Source organism: Balaenoptera acutorostrata, chromosome 11 (assembly GCF_949987535.1).
Source record: "Balaenoptera acutorostrata chromosome 11, mBalAcu1.1, whole genome shotgun sequence".
NCBI classification, from domain to species: domain Eukaryota; kingdom Metazoa; phylum Chordata; class Mammalia; order Artiodactyla; family Balaenopteridae; genus Balaenoptera; species Balaenoptera acutorostrata.
The window spans coordinates 9,122,676-9,142,702 of record NC_080074.1 but is presented as its reverse complement, the minus strand read 5'-3'; the positions used below and the strand labels follow the sequence as shown (position 1 = coordinate 9,142,702).

The window sequence follows — 20,027 nt, the reverse complement described above, 5'->3', positions numbered from 1 at the left end:
ATAAGAGTCCTTGCCTTGTTCCTTATCTTAGAGGGAAAGTATTCACCCTTATTTATGATGCCAGTGTAACCGAAAGTGGGGTCCGGCTGCTCGCCGCTCAAAAGCCAATAAAGAGGCCAGACTGGTGGAAAGGCAAGTTTGCTTTATTTCAGATGCCAGCAACTGGGGAGGGGAGGGCGGATGTCTGTCCAAAGGCTGACTCTCCCCCACTGACAATCCGTGAGCAGGAGCTTTAATAGGCTGAGGGAAGGGGGTACATGCAGAAACAGCACTGTCAACTCTGACAGTCATCTTGAAATTGGTCATTGGTTGTCTGATCAGCGTCATCTTGATTGTTTGAAGTACAGTTAATCTTCAGTTCCAGGATCAGTTTGTTCCCATTTCCTTGGGGCCAATTCTCGGAGTTGTACCAGCTTATGTCATGGCTACAGTCTGGTCATCATGTAGTTAACTTCTTCCACCTGGTGGGGGTTTCAGTATCTATAAGACACGTCACAGGATATGGCTCAGAATATTATCTATAGCCCTTGAGAAGGAGCTAAAGGTCCTTGACTATGCTCAATGACTAAACTATTATTATTTGGTCTTCTTTGACTGTTTTCCTTTGTTTCTGCATTTTCTCACTTCTCTGATTAAACTTATTCTTTGGCTAAAGCTTTTCCACAGACAAAAGGCAGGCTGAGGACATGGGGGACATAGACCATAGGGTCCTGCTCCATTATACTAGCTGTAGGTTTTGTATAGATGATCTTTATCAATTTAAGGAAATTCCCTTCTATTTATAATTTGCTAAGAGTTTTTATCTTAAATGGGTATTGAATTATGTCAAATGCTTTTCTGCATCACTTGACATAATCCTATGATTTTTTTCTTCTTTAATCTGTAGATATGATGAATTACATTGACTGATTTTCAAATGTTGAACCAGCCTTCCATACCTAGATCAAATCCCACTTGGTCATGGTATATAATTCTTTTTATACATTGTTGGATTCAACTGGATAAATCTTTTTGAGGATTTCTGTATAATTTCATGAGAGATAATAGTCTGTATTTTCTTTTTTCATATTGTTTTTGTCTGGTGTTGGTATCAGGGTAATACTTGCCTCCTAAAATGAATTGGGAAGTGTTCCCTCCTATTTTCTGGAAGACACTGTGTAAAACTCATGCTAATCCTTCTTTAAAAGTTTGGTAGGGAATTCCCTGGCAGTCCAGTGGTTAGGACTCTGAGCTTCCACTGCAGGGGGCATGGGTTCAATCCCTGGTCAGGGAACTAAGATCCTGCAAGCCTCGCAGTGTGGCCAAAAAAAAAAAAAGGTTTGGTATAATTCTCCAGTAAAACCATCTGGGTCCAGAGATTTTTTTTTCAGGACACTTATACTATAAATTCAATTTTTGTAACAGTTGCAGGTTGTGGTTCATCTTGTTTGAGTTTTAGTAGTTTGTACTTTCTTAGAAATTGTTCTATTTCTTCTAAGTTGTCAATTTTATGAGCATAAAATTGGTAGTAATACTTTATTGTCCTTTTATGGCTACAGGAACTGCAGTGATATCCCATTCCATCCTGATATTGGTGATTTGTATCTTTTCTCTTTATCTTTGTCAGTGTTACTACAGGTTCATCAATTACATATTTTTCAAAGAACTGGCTTTTTGTATCATTCATTTTCTCTGTTAACAGCTTTCCTGTTCTCAATTTCATTGATTTCTGCTCTTTACTATTTCCTTTCTTCTGTTTCCTATAGGTTTATTTTGCTTTTCTTAGATTTTTTGAAGAAGGAACTTAGATTATTGATTTTAGACCTTTTCTCTCTTTTTTTAAAATTATATTCCTCTTTTCTAATTTAAGCATTTAGGGCTATAAACTTCCTTCTCACCTCTACTTTAGCTGTGTCTCATATATTTTGATATGTTGTGTTGCCTTCTCATTTAGCTCTATGTATTTTAAAATTTCTTCTCAGCTTCCTCTTTGACCTATGGATAATTTAGAAGTTTTTTAATTACCAAAAAAATTTTAAGGTAAAATTCACACAACTCAATTCCGATCTATTGGGTTCTGGCAATCTCTTCTTGCTTACATCCCTATCTTCTTTCTCTGACACTCAGAATCCCAGGTCTCAAGGACACCAAAGATGAAGAAAATAAAGTACCACGTGATTATTATTTGATTCACACCACATTATACTCACATAATCTCAGACAAAAAATACCAACATCTCAGAATAAAGACACCAACTGAATGAAAGGTAAATTTTATTTTACATTTTTAGGGATCATTTTCTTTAGTTCACTTTTGTCTTATAATTATGCAAAATATTTCCAGGGTTCCAGTGACAAATCTAAAAACAAGGTATAATCAAAGCAATCTAGCTTCTATTTCCCCTCTCCACCTTATTCTCTCTGTCCCCTTATGAGCAACCTACCTTCTTTCCTTCTTTTCTTTTTTCTTTCTTTTTCTGTATTTCTTTCTTTTTTAATGTTATGGTTTATCTTTACATGTTACTTCTTTAATACAAACAAATGGAAAATCCAGCAATGGGGCCAAATATAAATGGGAATTTATCATGTGATTGAAGCCACAGTTCAAATCAATGGGGAAAAGATAGATTATTCAACAAAACGATGTTGAGACAACTGATTATCATTTGTAAAAATAAAATTTTAAAAGTGGATCTCTAGGGACTTCCCTGGTGGCACAGTGGATAAGGCTCCATGCTCCCAATGCAGGGGGGCTGGGTTTGATCCCTGGTCAGGGAACTAGATCCCACAGGCATGCCACAACTAAGAGTTCACATGCCACACCTAAGGAGCCCGTGTGCCACAACTAAGACCCGGAACAACCAAATGAATAAAATTTTTTTTTTTTAAAAAGTGGATCTCTAACACTCTCCATCTATCAAAACAAATTCTTGATAGATAGCATTTAAATACATTTTTAAAAATTAAAGCATAAAAAGACTGGGATAGTTTCTTACAAAAATAAACATACTATTACCACACAGCTCAGCAATTGCGCTCCTTGGTATATACCCAAAGGAGTTAAAAATTTATGTCCACACAAAAACCTACACATCATTGTTTATAGTAGCTTTATTCATAACTGCCAAAGGTTGGAAGCAAGCAAGATGTCCTTCAGTAGGTGAATGGATTAATAAACTGTGGTATATCGAAACAATGGCATATTATTCAGCACTAAAAAGAAATGAGCTATCAAGTCATGAAAAGACATGGAGGAATCTTAAATGCATATTACTAAGTAAAAGAAGTCAACCTGACAAGACTTCACACTGTATAATTCCAAGTATATGACTTCCTGGAAAAGATAAAATTATGGAGAGTGTAAAAGAATAATTGGTTGCCAGGGGTTAGTGGGGAGGAAGGAATGAATAGGTGGAGCACAGAGGGTTTTTAGTGCAATGAAACTATTCTCTATATTATAATGGCAGATACATAACATTATACATTTGTCAAAATCTTTAGAATATACAACACCAGGAGTGAACCCTAATGTAAACTATGGCCTTTGGGTGATATTGAAGTGTTAATTTAGGTTCATTGATGATAACAAATGTACCACTCTGATGAGGGATACTGATAGTGGGGTGTGGGGTGGGGATGGGGGTATATAGGGAAATCTCTGTACCTTCTTCTCAATTTTGCTGAACCTAAAACTGATCTAAATAATAGTCTGTTAAAATAAAAAGCCAAGGTGACATTTTATAAAGTCTTAGACTAGAGAAAGTCTTTTTAGAAATGACTTAATATCTAGAAGCTGTTAAAAAAAAAAGGCACATTTGACTACATTAAAATTAGATTTCTATAAGGCTGTGATACTGTGATCATAGTAAGAAATATATATTTGGTCTTTGTCCGTGGTTCCTGGCACAGAACTCCTAAAATGCTTATAATTTCCTAAATGGTAAGAGTACTAGGAGTATCTTTTGTTCTAACATTTGGTCTTTGACCCTGGTTCCTGACACAGAGCTCCTAAATCCCTTGGAATTTCCTGGGTGATAGGAATGTCTTTTGTTCTAATGAGGTGACTCTTGGTGGGCTCCTGGATAGCTTCAAGACGGGGACTGGTCACAAGAAAGATCAAGCCATGATTAGAAACTTGAAACTTTCAGCCCCTAACCCTCACCCTCCAAGAAGGGAGAGGGGTTAGAGATTGAGTTAATGATCAATCATGCCTACATGATGAAGCCTCCATAAAAAATCCCCAGACTACAGGGTACAAAGAACTTCTGGGTTGGTGAACACATCTACATGCCAGAAGGTTGGTACACCCCAACTCCACGGGCACAGAAGCTCCTGCACTCAAAACCATTTTGGATGCATTTTTGGATCTCACCCTATGTATTTCTTCATCTGGCTGTTCATCTGTGTCCTTTATTGTATCCTTTATTATATAATAAACCAGTAAATGTAAATGTTTCCCTGAGCACTGTAAGCTGTTCTAGCAAATGATCGAACCTAAGGAAGGGGTCATTGGAACACCGATTTACAGTGGTCAGCCAGAAGTACAGGTGACAACCTGGGACTTGCAATTGGTATCTGAAACAGGCAGGGAGAGGGAAGTCTTGTGGACTGAGGCCTTAACCTGTGGGATCTGACACTGTCTCCAGGTAGACAGTGTCAGAAACAAATTAAATTGTAGGACACCCAGCTGGTGTCAGAAAATGGCTTGAGGTGTGGAAAACCCATGTCTCTAGTGTTAGAAGTGAAATGTGGTAGCAGTATGACAGTAAAGAAGAAACACAGGAGGAATAATGTGTTTTTCCTTTACAAAGGCAAAAAAAAAAAAAAGCCCATAAATAAAGTGAAAAATCAAACGAAAAACTAAAAATGAATAGATAAAGGACCAGATAATAGGCTAAATATTTAACAAATAGCTCTAGAAACTGATAAAGAAAAAGGTGAGAAACCAAACAGAAAAATGAACAAAGGACACGAATAGAGTTAATAAATAAAAAGAAACCCAAATGCCCAATAAACACATGAAAAGTAGTTCAATCTTATATACAATTAAGATAAAACAAATTAAAACAAAATTTTTCTACCTCAAACTGACAAATAGGTAAAAATTTGATAATACTCAGTATTTGCAAAGATGAGGGGATACACATTTGGTGAATATAAATTGGTACAACTTTTGGGAGGACAATTTGGCAGTACTTTTCAAAACTAAAAATAAACATGACCTTTCAGCAATTCCACTTCTGGGACAGCATCATAAAAACGTATGTATAAGGTTGTTATCGCAACATTGCTTTTAAGAGACAAAAACATAAAAAATCCCAAGATGATTACCAACAGGGATTGGTTAAATAAATTAAGATTCATTTATACATCAAGAATACAGCACAAGATAAATAAGTACTAGGGATGTAATGTATAACATGATAAATATAATTAACACTGCTGTATATTATATATGAAAGTTGTTAAGAAAGTAAATCCTAAGAATTCTCATCACAAGGAAAAACATTTTTTTCTTTTTCTTTTATTTTGTATCTATATGAAATGATGGATGTTTACTAAACTTAATTGTGGTAATCAATTCATGATGTAAAAAAAAAAGAAAACAAAAAGAAAAATTCTTGGCAGCTATGCATTCTATTTGAAGTTGTGATAAGAACTAATTTTTATGTTTACTGCTGATAAAGAGATTTTTTTAAAATGTCCATTTTTCGATGCAGCATTGGAAATCCCTTACAATTTTAAAGGAAAACCACATACCCTTGACTCTTGGCCTCTGTCTCTTTAAGTTCTCTACCTCCAGGCCTTAAAGCAGCAAGGGTGGTACCCTCACTGTCCAACAGAGTTTTCTTCAATACTAGAAATGTTCTAGTCCGCACCATCCAACATGGTAGCCTCCAGCCACACGTGACTGTTGAGCATTTGAAATGTGGCTAGTGTGCCTGAGAAACTAAAGTTTTCATTTCATTTTATTAATTTAAATTTAAATAGTCACATGTGTATAGTAGCTGCCTTAGGAAAGTTGTAATATTTGTGAACAGAAGGTTGATTATTGATACTTCTATTAAGTGTGTGAATTAGTCCCCTGTTCTTTCTCTCCTTGTGTTTAGATCTTTTTTGAAAAATTAATAATAATGGTGATAATGAAAAAAGAATACAGCACATCTATATGTACTAATATAGAAATATGTCCATAATATATAGTTTAGTGAAAAAAGCGTATTTTGGAACAATTTACATCAAATGATTGCATTTATTATATAGAAAGATGAAGATATATTATTTAGTTAAAAGCATGTATATCTTGAATGAATGAGCAGTATATCTTGAATGAATCCATTTAGGTAAACAATGTACGGACACAGAAAATTTCTCCCCCAAAATTCATAAAAACTTTGTAATAATTGCCTCTGAGGAAGGGAACTGAAAGAGTATAGAGAAGTAAGAAGAAACTTTGTTTTTCACTCTTTACCCTTTTATATTGTTTAAACTTTTTTCAACAAGTATTTTCTAACTTAAAAAGAATAAAAGCCCAAACATGAAAATAAAGGACTTTTAAGCACAAAGCAATGATGCAGAAAAGAGGCAAAAGGATGGTGAATTAACATAATTAGAATAAGTATAATTTCCATTTCTCTAACAGCTTTGATGAGTTCAAATTTTTGCAAATATAATAAATGATATGCTAATAGATCCAAGGATAAAAACTGTTTATTCTTCACCTAACAAACAATAAACAGAGGCAGTAAGAAGTAAACAGTTATCTTCTGTCACTAGCGATTTAGTAACGCACAACTACACTGAAGGTTTTGGTCAGATTTACTTTTGTGTGAACCAATTTATAGCATCCCTAACTGTTGCTATGGAAACAACTGAGACCAAAAAAATCATAACCTCATTGTTGAATCTCCTCAAGCAAGAAAAGAGGAAGGTCTTTTGAGCTGGTGAAAAGCTACAAATAGTCTTATTAATTAGCAAATTTAATAATAAAAATTCTGGACAGTACACAGAGAGAAAACTCATTCAAGTGTCATAAATTTAAAGGTTTTCCTTAGTTTTGACTGTATCAGAGGCAAGTACTATTCTGCTTTTGAAAGCCCTATTCTGTTAAGAATTTTATTTACTGCTTTTAGATCATTTTCACATTTGTAGAAAGAGAATAGTTAAAGAAGTTTCCATTTAAAGTTTTTAAAAGATTTTTTAAGCACTCCTCATTTTGCCTAAGCAATCAACGATATCATTTCTTTCTCACTCTGTATTAAAAACATGAGAATTTTAATGTAGATGCAGTACATTTGGCAACAACAATTAGATTTACTATTCAACGTGGTAGGTTTTGTCTTCCGCTACAAAAGCAGATTACTGAAGAGGACATATTGGATTGCATCAAATGTTCATGACAGTAATAACAGTAATGCTTGTCAGTAGGACAATGGAATAGTGTCCTGATATAGTAATGCTTTGAAAAAGGAAAATCTAGCTTTAAACGTCTTTTGAGATAAGGGTATCATTTTCTGCTCACAGATATAAGATGTGAAATGATGTAAATCAATTACGGTGGGTTCTTCTAAAGTAAGAAAAAATAATAATAATGAGAATTTAAAGACTGATTTTAAAAAAAAAACCACTAGGTGATATTTTATGTCTTTGTTACCCTCTAAAGCATATAAGATTATTCAAGTCTATTCTCTTCTTTAAAAGCCATCAGGAGCAAATAAACTGATCTCAGATTTTAAAATCATTTTGCCTTAATGTCATACTTTTGAATATAACCTATGTATTTTCAATCTGTGGACTATTAGGCAATTAAGAAACAGTGAAATTTTAATTTTATGTACTTTTCTGAGCTGCTAGAAAATCTTGTAAATCCAATACTTAGTTGGTTGGGGAAAAGGGCTGGGAACAGAAGGCCAAGAAATAATTTCAACCCTCCCTCATAGGAACTGTGGCAGAACACTAAACAAAGCACTCTGAGCAGGAGGCCAAACAAGCCTCTATCACAGGAAAAGAGGGGAAGGGAGCTAACACTGAGTGTCTACTCATTCATTCATTTCACTTTTCATTAACAAGAATCTGGCAACTGAAGATTCAATAATGAATAAGACTAGAAAGGTCTCTAAAGCGCCTGAAAAGGAGCTTTCCTTTTAGTAGGAGAAACACACATAAAACAGAAAAATGAATCAATGAGATAATTTCATACAGTCTTGAGTGGAACAGGTTTCCAGTCAAGATGGTTCTATGTGTTCATATTTCAGGGATATGTGTTCTCCAAACACATAGTAATGAAAGAGAAAATACAAAGGTGAGAATTAAAGGTACAGTCATGCTAAAAGACAAGATGAACATCTTCATGGATGAGAGCACGAACACAAAACACATGATGGTAAGGAGGTTGAAGCTGTGGACCTTTGGGATTTTGGGTCTAGAAAAAGGCAGAGAAAACCAGGAGCTTAATTCCTGAGTGGTAAACACAGATTTAAAGTGACCATCCAAGATAGGAGTGCTAAATATGGGCTCACTGCTTGAAACTATGCCAGGCCTTGGGCTCCACTACTTACAAAGGAAGCTGAAATAACCTGGCATCAGTCACAGCCCGGGACTATGGCTTCTGGAAGTAGTACACAAGCAGGCGAGAAGACACAGACTAAACTTCACTAGCAACTGAGCCTCAGCATCCTTTGGTCTGGGGACCGGATCTGCAATATCTCTGACACGAGCAAAAGAAAGGAGCCCCAAGCTGCCCGGGTGGGTTCTGAATGTGCTACGTAGTCCCAGGTGTCAGGAGGAGGCAAATGAAAAACTGTTAGGCAGGAAAGGTTAAGGACACTCAGAGAAAAAGAAAGATAAAAAACTTGAGCCACTCAAGGAGAGCTTACAAACCAGTATTCCAAAACACAGAAAGAAAACTGAACCCACTCCTGACAAAATGAAACTAAGAAATCTAAAAAGCATATAAAACTAAGTATATTTAGTTCTCAAAAAGAAAATGGAAAGGTTAGCATTAATTTAAAGGAATAAAAAAAACAAGAAGCCAAGACAGGCAGAGATGAAATAAGTACAAATGAATATCCTGTAAAAAAGCAATGCAATAGCTATCGAAATAAAACACTTAATGAACAGGGAAAATTCTAGAGTGGACAGAGGTGAAAGGAGAAGAAAATGAACTGGAAGATGGTTCTGGTTAATTACCTAAAATGCAGCATGGAGACATAATGAAACAAAAAACTACTTTTTTTTTTTAAATTTTTTTTTTTAACATCTTCATTGGAATATAATTGCTTTACAATGGTGTGTTAGTTTCTGCTTTATAACAAAGTGAATCAGCTATACATATACATATATCCCCATATCTCTTCCCTCTTGCATCTCCCTCCCTCCCACCCTATCCCACCCCTCTAGGTGGTCACAAAGCACCGAGCTGATCTCCCTATGCTCTGCGGCTGCTTCCCACTAGCTATCGGTTTTACATTTGGTAGTGTATATATGTACATGCCACTCTCACTTTGTCCCAGCTTACCCTTCCCCCTCCCTCTGTCCTCAAGTCCATTCTCTAGTAGGTCTGCATCTTTATTCCCGTCCTGCCCCTAGGTTAATGACTTTTTTTTTTTTTTTTTTTTTACAAAAAACTACTTTTAAAAGCAGTTGTTGGGGACAGATGGTTACTAGACTTAACATGGTGATTATTTCATAATGTATGCAAATGTCAAATCACTAGGTAGTATACCTGAAACTAACATAATATTGCACATCAACTATATTTCAATAAAAGTTTTAATAAAATAAAGCAGTTGAAAGACAGAAAATGAGACATTAAGTGGCCCAATATATACCTAAAAGAAATTAAGCAGAAAAAAAAATTTTCAAGGAAATAGAGAAAAAAATATTATTTGAGGAGCTATATATGCCAGAATTAAAGATGTGTGTTCTTATGTGAAAGTACAAATAGAAGTAAGTAGGTACATGCCTGGGAAGGTCAGAGAACACTGAAGAACAGAGCAGGTTCCAGTTCTGATTCAGTGGCCCCCTCCCTCAGGATCAAGCTTGGAGATACTATAAAGGGACGACATCAAAATGAGAAGAATTTTTTGTTCTAATTCTGTGAAAAATGCCATTGGTAATTTGATAAGGATTGCATTGAACCTGTAGATTGCTTTGGGTAGTATAGTCATTTTAACAATATTGATTCTTCCAATCCAAGAACATGGTATATCTCTCCATCTGTTTGTGTCATCTTTTATTTCTTTCATCAGTATCTTATAGTTTTCTGAGTATAAGTCTTTTGCCTCCTTAGGTAGGTTTATTCCTAGGTATATGGGATGAAGATCTAAATAGACATTTCTCCAAAGAAGACATACAGATGGTTAAAAAGCACATGAAAAGATGCTCAACATCACTAATTATTAGAGAAATGCAAATCAAAACTACAATGAGGTATCACCTCACACTGGTCAGAATGACAATCATCAAAAAATCTACAAACAATAAATGCTGGAGAGGGTGTGGAGAAAAGGGAACCCTCCTACACTACAGTGTACTCCTACACTGGTACAGTCACTAGGGAGAACAGTATGGAGTTTCCTTAAAAAACTGAAACTAAAACCATATGATCCTGCAATTCCACTCCTGGGCATTTATCCAGAGAAAACCATAATTTGAAAAGATACATGTACCCCAATGTTCATTGCAGCACTATTTACAATAGCCAGGACATGGAAGCAACCTAAATATCCATCAACAGAGGAATGGATAAAGAAGATGTGGTACGTATATACAGTACAATGGAATATTACTCAGCCATAAAAAAGAACAAAATAATGCCATTTGCAGCAACATGGATGGACCTAAAGATTGTCATACTGAGTGAAGTCAGACAGAGGAAGGCAAATATCATATGATATTGCTTATATGTGGAATCTAAAAAAAAGGCTACAAATGAACTTATCTACAAAACAGACATAGAGTTACAGATGTAGAAAATAAACTTATGGTTAACTGGGGGGTAAGGGGGAGAAGGGTAAATTGGAAGACTGGGATTGACACACACACACACACACTACTATATATAAAATAGATGATGAATAAGGACCTACTGAATGGCACAGGGAGCTCTACTCAATACTCTGTAATGGCCTATAAGGGAAAAGAGTCCAAAAAATAGTTGGATACATGTATATGTATAACAGATTCACTTTGCTGTACACCTGAAACTAATACAACATTGTAAATCAACTATACCCCAATAAAAATTTTTTTAAAAATGAGAAGAAAACCATGAGGGGCTGCAGGGGAGATGGCGTGGCTATTCTTAACTGGTATGTTTGTGTGTGAGGGGGGTGAGGGTGTCTAGTTGGCTTCAGCCTGGGGCAGAAGGTGGCCTGTGCAATGGTTGAATAAAATAAGGAAGGAGTTGGTGGAATTACTGCCCACTCACTGCCTTGGAACCTGCCTGCGCACCTGCTGTGAGTCAGAGAGCTAAACTCGGGAGGGAGTGCTTCCGGTGAGTGCAGAAGCCCCGAGGAGGTAAGAACACTCAGTGGGGACTGACTAGGTAGGCTTGAGAAGATGTTTCTTCACACTTCCTTTTCCAATCCCCCAGGGCAGATGGTTTACAATTTAAGGAGTGCCTCCCTCTAAAGCTGCTTCTTCTTGGGGTGCTAAGGATAAAGATCTAATTTGAGGCATTGATCCTCAGAGTGAGGAATGATTAACTCTGGTATTCTTGGAGGGAGCGGGGAGGGGAGAGAGGTGCTCTCCACCGTAGAGTCCACTTCCCCTACATTCCACTTAAGCTGATAGGGCTGACACAGACTAAGGTCCGACCTCTAGCAATCCTAGACAGAGCAGCCGTAACCCCGAGGGGTAACCAGTCATTTGAGGATCAAAACTTTTTTAAAAAACTGAATTACAGGTTTCTTCAGAAGCGCAGATATTAGAAAAGATGGACCAAGAATTTAAAATAAACTTAATACACATACTAAAATAAATAAGGAAAGGGATAAGCAATATGAAACAGGAAAAAACACAATAAAAAGAATGAAATAGAAATATTAAATATCAAATGTAAAAACAGAATGTTGAAATAGAGAACACAGATGGAATAAACAGTGGAATGAACATAGCTGAGAACAAATTATTAAACTGGAAGATCAGATTGAGAAACTCTAGAAGAAGAAAAAAGAAAACAATAAATAGGAACTGTAAGGAAAAGTTAAGAGATATGAAGATAGAAAGAGAATTACTAATATCCAGATAAGAAGAGCCCAGATAAGAAAGAGAGAAAATGAAAATAAACAGTAAGAAATATTTGAACCAGAGATAACTGTCTCAGAATTAAATAAAGATGAAAGACCTCCCACTGGAAAGTCTCATTGATTGACAAAGAAGAGAGAGAAAGAAAATCACACTTAAGCATATTAGAGTAAAATTTAAGTCTTTTCAACAATGGTGTTGAAACAATTGGATATCTGTAGGGAAAAGAAATTTTTTTTTTTAAACCTCAACCTATACGTCACACCTTATACAAAAATTAAATCAAAATAGATCACAGACCTAAATGTAAAGCATGAAACTATAAAGCTTTTAGGAGAAAATCTACACACCCTTGGGTTAGACAAAGAGTTCTTAGATATGACACCAAAAGCACGCTCCACAAAATAAAAAATTGATAAATTGGACTTCACCAAAATTTAAAACTGTTGCTCTGTTAAGATATTGTTAAAAAGAAAAGACAAGCCACAGACTGGAAGAAAATATATGCAGGTCACCTCTCTGACAAAGGACTTGAATCCAGAATAAATGAAGAATTCTCAAAACTCAATGGTAAAAAACAACCTAATTAGAAAATGGGCAAAAAATATGAATATATATATTTAACCAAAGAGAAGTTATGATGGTACAAATAAGCACATAAAAAGATGTTCAATATCATTAGCCATTTGGGAAACACGAATTAAAACCACAATGAGATCTCACGAGAAACCGAGTAGAATAACTAAAATAAAAATAGTGGTAATACCAAAAGTTGGTGAGGATGCAGAGAAACTGGATCTCTCATACACTGCTGGTGGATGTAAGACGGTACAGCCACACTGGAAAACCGTCTGACAGTTTCTTAAAAAACTTAGGATGCACTTACCATGCAATCCAGCAAGCGCACTCTTGGACATTTATCACAGATATATGAAAACTTCACATACAAAAACCTGTACACAAATGTTCACAGCAGCTTTATTCATAAACAGCCCCAAACTGGAAACACTCAACTATCCTTCAGTGGGTGAATGGTTGAATAAACTCTGGTACATCTATACTATGGGATGCTACTTATCCATAAAAAGGCATGAATTATTGATTCATGCAACAACCTGAGTGGCTCTCAAGAGCATTATGCTGAGTGAAAAAAAAAATCTACCTCAAAAAGTTATGTACAGTCTGAGTCCATTTACACAACATTCTAGAAATAACAAAACAATAGAGATGGAGAAAAGATTAGTGGTTGCCCATATACGGGGTTGGGAGGAGTGGGATGGGGTGAATAGCATGAGGAACTTCTTTTGTGGTGATAGAACAGTTCTGTATCTTGATTTTGGTGCTGGTTATAGGAATCTATACTTAGGATGAAATTACATAGAACCCACACACATACACACACGATGCAGGTTAAAAAAATGAATACTGAATTGAAAATTTGAAAACTGAATGAGGTCTGTAGTCTAGTTAGCATAACATGCCAACGTTTATTTCCTGATTTTGATATTGTACTACAGCTATATAGAAGTCAACACAGGGGAAAGCTGGGTGAAGGGTACATGGGACTCTGTACTGTTTCTGCAACATCCTATAAGTCTATAATTATCTTGCAATAAAAACTTTTTTTAATGCATAGAGAAAGATGGACTGTTCAAAAAATTAAATATTGCTTATCCACAGGGGGACAAATAAAATAAGACCCCTATCTTACACTATATAGTAAAATTCTAGAGGGCATAAAATTTGAACATTGGAAGAAAAAATAAGACACCTTTATTACATTAGGATTAAAAAAAGAATTTCTTAAATAAGATTTTAAAAAGCACGAACTATAGGGCTTCCCTGGTGGCGCAGTGGTTGAGAATCTGCCTGCCAATGCAGGGGACACGGGTTCGAGCCCTGGTCTGGGAAGATCCCACATGCCGCGGAGCAACTGGGCCCGTGAGCCACAACTACTGAGCCTGCGCATCTGTAGGCTGTGCTCCGCAACAAGAGAGGGCGCGACAGTGAGAGGCCCGCGCACCGCGATGAAGAGTGGCCCCCGCTTGCCACAACTAGAGAAAGCCCTCGCACAGAAACGAAGACCCAACACAGCCATAAATAAATAAATAAATACTTAAAAAAAAAAAAAAAAAGCACGAACTATAAAGGAAAACTTTAATTTAAACTTATTCTTATTTAAATTTCTGTATAACAGAAGACATCAAAAACAAAGTTAAAAGACAAGCACAGTTTCTCTTAGAACACACGAAGCTGGAAAAAGCAAGAAAACAAATTCTCCCATAGGGCCTCCAGAAAGGAATACAGCCCTGCAGACACCTTGATTCTGGGACAGTGAGACCTGGGTCAGACTTCTAACACATAGAACTCTAAAATACTACATTTGTGTTGATTTAAGGCACAAAGTTTGTGGTAATTTGTTAGAGCAGCAATAGGAAACTACTATAATGACTTACCTCTGTTGATTTCCAAGCATTAATCTTGACGGGTAGTGTTTCCTGGGACAACACAGTTCTGCTAGGCAACTGAATGTCTTGACACTGCTCTTGTTTCAATCCTGCCTTGGAAGTGTTTTCTGTCAACAACATAAAGCTAAGATTTTACTTTGACAGAAAAGAGTAATGTTTTCACATTAGCTCACAATTTTTAAGTTAATCACTTCTGAAGATCCATTTTGTCTACAAAATATACATCATGTGCCAATGGTTACCTATGAATATTAATCATTTAATATATCCCTTTACCATAATTGACAAGTTCAGACAAATTTTAAAAATACAAATTCAATTCTAGCCCTTTCTCCCATCAATGATTCAATTTTAAGTTTTATTATTTGAAACATTTTTTAAAATAAAGTATAATATAGTGTAGAAAATAGAGTTTGAAAATGAAACTCAAATGAAATTTTAGCAAAGCAGGAATGACAATTATAATTATTCTAATAATATTTAAAAGAACTTTATTACTGCAGTGTGAATTTCATGTGTTCTAGGCAAAATTAGTCAGAAATGTATAGATTATTTTATAAAAAGAAACTTTTAAACAAAATAGAAATGCCAGTGAAGATAAGCTGATATATCTGTTTATATATTTTTGCTGAATTTAATGTTTCTGTAGTCTTAATATCACTTTCCTTCCTATGTTAATTACTATGTAAACAAAAGTATTAGCAGCAACTATATTTCAGCATATTATTGGGGACAACAAAAAGCGTAAGAAATCTATCTTCAAACTGGTATATGCACACCTCTGGGGGTACTTGAAGACTTCCCAAGTCTAAGTACATAGATAGCTTTATGGGCATAGATAGCTTTAAAGGACTCAATTTCCAGATGCACAAGTTCTGTATATATTCTTACCAAAAACTGATCTGCCTGAGAATGCAACTGTGCAGAAGCATCTGGCTGGTTCTTTCCCCTTTCCCTTTCATAATCAATTTTCTCCCACTTTACAAAGAAAGACATTTTCTTTACCCATCTTATTATGGTGCATCTTCCCTTAAGATACAAGCATAATTGTCTCTAAGGCACCAAACAATAGTAAAAAAGACTGGTATAGGGAAGCTTCCTTTAATCAAGGCACGAAAAATCGAAAGTAGAGCTTCAAAGTTTGTCCTGTCTTATACCTATTTCTTTTAATCGCAAAGCATGGCACAAGCAACAGTTCTTTTGGTCCACACCAGGATGTGTGGTATTCAGATATATCACAGTGTGGAGGAGCAGGACAGTTGATAAGTTTCATCTAATGTCCTTGTGCTTTCCATCCCCCAGTACTGTCGAAGAATGCATCATTCCTTAGGAAGAGTCCCATGAGAGAAGAGCAGAGAAAGCACCAGAGGCAGGGGCACCTTATTTCACCAACGCAACGTACTTAGGGCAAGGCTTCATGCCTTAGCTATTTATCTTAAGAAAACTGAGGAGTGTGAAATACAACCAGAGTGATGTCTGGTTACATGTTTATTTAAATAAAGTTAGATGTTTTCTGAAAGAAACTTTAAATCTGATTCTACTGGTTGTTTTCACAATGAGGGCCGACTTTGACAACTAGGTAAATATGGTAAATATTCTCCAATAATTGAATGAAACAAATCTGCAGTTCTGAAGACTTGATGAAAATTCATTTAAAGCATATGACACAATAAAACCATTTTCTCAAAAACTTTTATATTGACGGGTACACTGCAATTAGAGTTTTTATTTTTCCCACACATTTTATTTTTCCCACACATTCTGAGTATATTGGGTTAAATTAAAATGTAACCAGAATAATTAATAGTCATTTGATAAATTTTAGCAAAAGGTTTTTGGTATTATTTCCAGAAATCGAGAACGTAAATTGCTCCCAATGACTGTTTAACAAATCTTTTTCTAAGTGGGGTGTTTCCAATCCTTTGCTTTCAACAACATTAAAGAAAGATCTAATCAAGTTAACAGTTGACAAGAGATGAAAAACATTTTTATAATATATCACTATATAATTTTCGGCATATTATTTGGAAAGAGTTCGTAAAATTGATTGACATTGCTATAATAAAACATCTTCTATTCCCACCCAATTTTAGGTGAACAAATCGTCTCAGCATTTACATCTCTAAAAATGTAAAACAGAAACAGAATTTACAAACCCTGTTTATTTCAAGCAATAAGTAATATTCATATATGGGTAAATGAACAGTTCCATGTAGCTCATAAAAAATATGTCTTTCCAATAAAATTGTATTCTTTATGTTTAATAAGTACTTAACCACATTTATGTGGTTGTTTCTTCTTTTTAAATTTATTTATTTATTTATTTTTGGCTGCATTGGGTCTTTGTTGCTGCACATGGGCTTTCTTTAGTTGCGTCAAGCGGGGCTACTCTTTGTTGCAGTGCACGGGCATCTCATTGAGGTGGCTTCTCTTGTTGCAGAGCACGGGCTCTAGGCGCACAGGCTTCAATAGTTGTGGCACGTGGGCTCAGTAGTTGTGGCATGCGGGCTCTAGAGCGCAGGCTCAGTAGTTGTGGCGCATGGGCTTAGTTGCTCCGTGGCATGTGGGATCTTCCCGGACCAGGGCTCGAACCCGTATACCCTGCATTGGCAGGCGGATTCTTAACCACTGTGCCACAAGGGAAGCCCCCATTTATGTGGTTTTGATCGACCGTGTACTAAAAATAACTGTAACGGTAAGTCAATCTAGAAGAACTACTTTACCACTTAAAGCCTCTGGTCACAGACAATTTAGAAAAATAATTTCAATTTATATACATATTTTATGTAGAGACAACTTTCAAGCATAAACATACTTTCTAACAGGATAAAATTCTGTGAGGGATGTGGAATAGAAATATGACTTCAAGGAGAAAAGGGAATGATGTACAATGTCCAATAATTAAAGAAGACCATGTATTGTTTCAAATGAATGACTACAGATATGAATCACAATAGTATTTATATTCCTTTAGATGCTCTTAAAAGACTCATGAAACAGTTTTGCTTGTTTTCTTTTCTTTTGTCTTTAATGTCAATATTTTGAATTATATCCTTTGCATTTACTATACTTAAGACAAAATTTCACATGTCAGCTAAAAATGTGTCAGGAGGCATATAATTTTTCAAAGTCATTTGAGGAATTATATAAGAAAAATAGCCTGGTCCTTGCCTTCAAAAAGTTTATAGCCTGACTAGTGAGATAAGTCTAATGTACAGACTTATAGGAAAAAATTAGAGGAGAACAATTACAGGCCAAACTTTCTTAAAATAACTAACTTTAGGAATAGAAATTCTAAGGAGGAAAAAAAATCAGTGTGTACCAGAGTAATCAGAAAGAGCCTCAAACAGGAAGTAAAATGTGAAGAAGGCTTTGAAGGATGGCTAGGATCCTGATAAATACAGAGGGAGAAATTATTCCAAGCAGAAGGAACTACATGGGCAAAAGGAGCAAGTATGATATAAGACAAAGATGCTGAAGAATAAGAACTTTGCATTTATGGCTCTAACGTTTCATTTTCTTGTAACTTCACATGAAAATGAATAATTAAAATGAGCTTATTTTGGACTTGGAGATTTTATAAGTAATACTGGCAAACAGCAGTAGTTTGAGGCTTAGATCATCTATGTACTTTCAAGTGATTTAATGAGGAACTATCTTTATTATCACTCTTTGAGCATTCAGCAACAAATTATCCTTGAAATGATATGGACTTAAGTTTTACACATCACAGAAGTAGATTAATAAAAATTTCAGGAAGTCAATCGTGAAGTAAAGTGTGAGGAAAACTGAAGAATAGTAAGGATTGTGAAAGAAAAAAATATCTCGCATATTTGGAGATGCATTTTAGCCTAGAATAGCTAAAACGTTATAAGCCTATAATAAATTATCTTATGGAGCAAGAAGGAAGGCAGTTAGAATATAGTGAATCTACAGAAATTCATTTAGAAATTTTTTTTTAGCACCAGCACAACACTGGAAGTGAGGTGTGCTTAATTAAATTAGGTGATTACACAACATTGCTTTCTGGGTTTTCACAAGCAAGTGGAGGGGGGAGAACACACTTCACACATTAGTTCCTTAATGGAAATGAAGTACCTTGTATATCACAAGCTATTTATCAATCAAGACTGTGAAGTCACAGTTAAGGAGGACCAGTATGTGAATGAGAAACCTCAAAGGAAAAAGCGCAGATGCTTCAGGAAACGATGCTATTGAGTCATTCAAAGATGAGTGCTTAGATACCACGGCTGTAGGTACTTGGCAGAAGCTATCTGGAGAGAAGCTATAGATCTCATTGAGCCTGTATCACGAGATAATACCACAAAGCAGAACTGGTGAACCCTTTGATATTTCTCAGATGAGATATCAAACTGACGTTCAAACTATCAGACATTAACAACGTGACAGCACATTTTGGAGTTGAAACCCTTCATAAATACCCAAACTGTTCTATGTATTATTTAGCATCTAATAGACATTGTTGCTATGTATTGACAGCGTCCTTTTAGGTGTAATTGAAGTAAACTAAGTCATTTACCTAACAAAATTAACTTTTAAAAATGAACAAGTATATCTATCATAGAAAATATTCAGTGGGCTAATGAAGAACTAATAAGATTTCAAAGTCTCATAGTGATTAAGTTTATATTTAACTTTTGCAGAACCATGAGTTTGGAACCTTAACAATTTCACTATCTTGGAGCAAACTTACAGAAAAGATGCAAGAATAGCACAAAGAATTCTCATCCAGATCCACCAATTGTTAACATTTTGTCCCATTTGCTTTATAATTCTTTCCTCATTTATGTACGTATCTTTGTCCTATATCGTAAATCTTGAGGCAAAGCCATTGTTGTAGGTTGGATTCCCCAGGAAACAGACTCCGAGACCCAGATTTGTACGAGGGGATTCATTAGGGAGTAATCTCAGAAACCACATCTGGGAGTAGCGAGGGAGGCAGGACTGGGCCAAGGGAGAAATTACACTGTGATGCGTTTGCAGCAGAGGCCTCAGCCAATGCTACTAGGAGCTCTGGGGCTGGAATGGCTCTTCACAGTTGTCCTGCCTTGAAGCAAAGGGGACGGCCCACTTCCATAAGTCACTGAAAGTAGGTTCTCTCAGGGATGGGGCATGATCTTAGGTAAAGAGGCTTTCTTTAGCTGTTGGGAATTTGAAGAGAAGAACTCAGCTGAGACCCCTAGGGCACCAAGTCTCCCAGCTGCAGAGGGAATAAGTGCCTTGATCTTGAAGCGGGAATATGGGAAACACCACAGCATCCACTACATACAGCACCTCTATTATTCCACTTTATTACTCTGCTCCTATTTA

At 35.8% G+C, this 20,027-nt stretch overlaps 1 protein-coding gene across 1 annotated transcript in view; it reads right to left on the bottom strand.

Moving 5' to 3' along the window:
- ENTHD1 (ENTH domain containing 1) overlaps positions 1–20,027 on the bottom strand; it is a 115,464-nt gene that overhangs the window by 61,477 nt on the left and 33,960 nt on the right. The window contains exon 3 of the mRNA XM_007189090.1: positions 14,685–14,803. Coding sequence (XP_007189152.1) covers positions 14,685–14,803 — 119 coding nt within the window. The remainder of the gene's footprint in view (positions 1–14,684; positions 14,804–20,027) is intronic.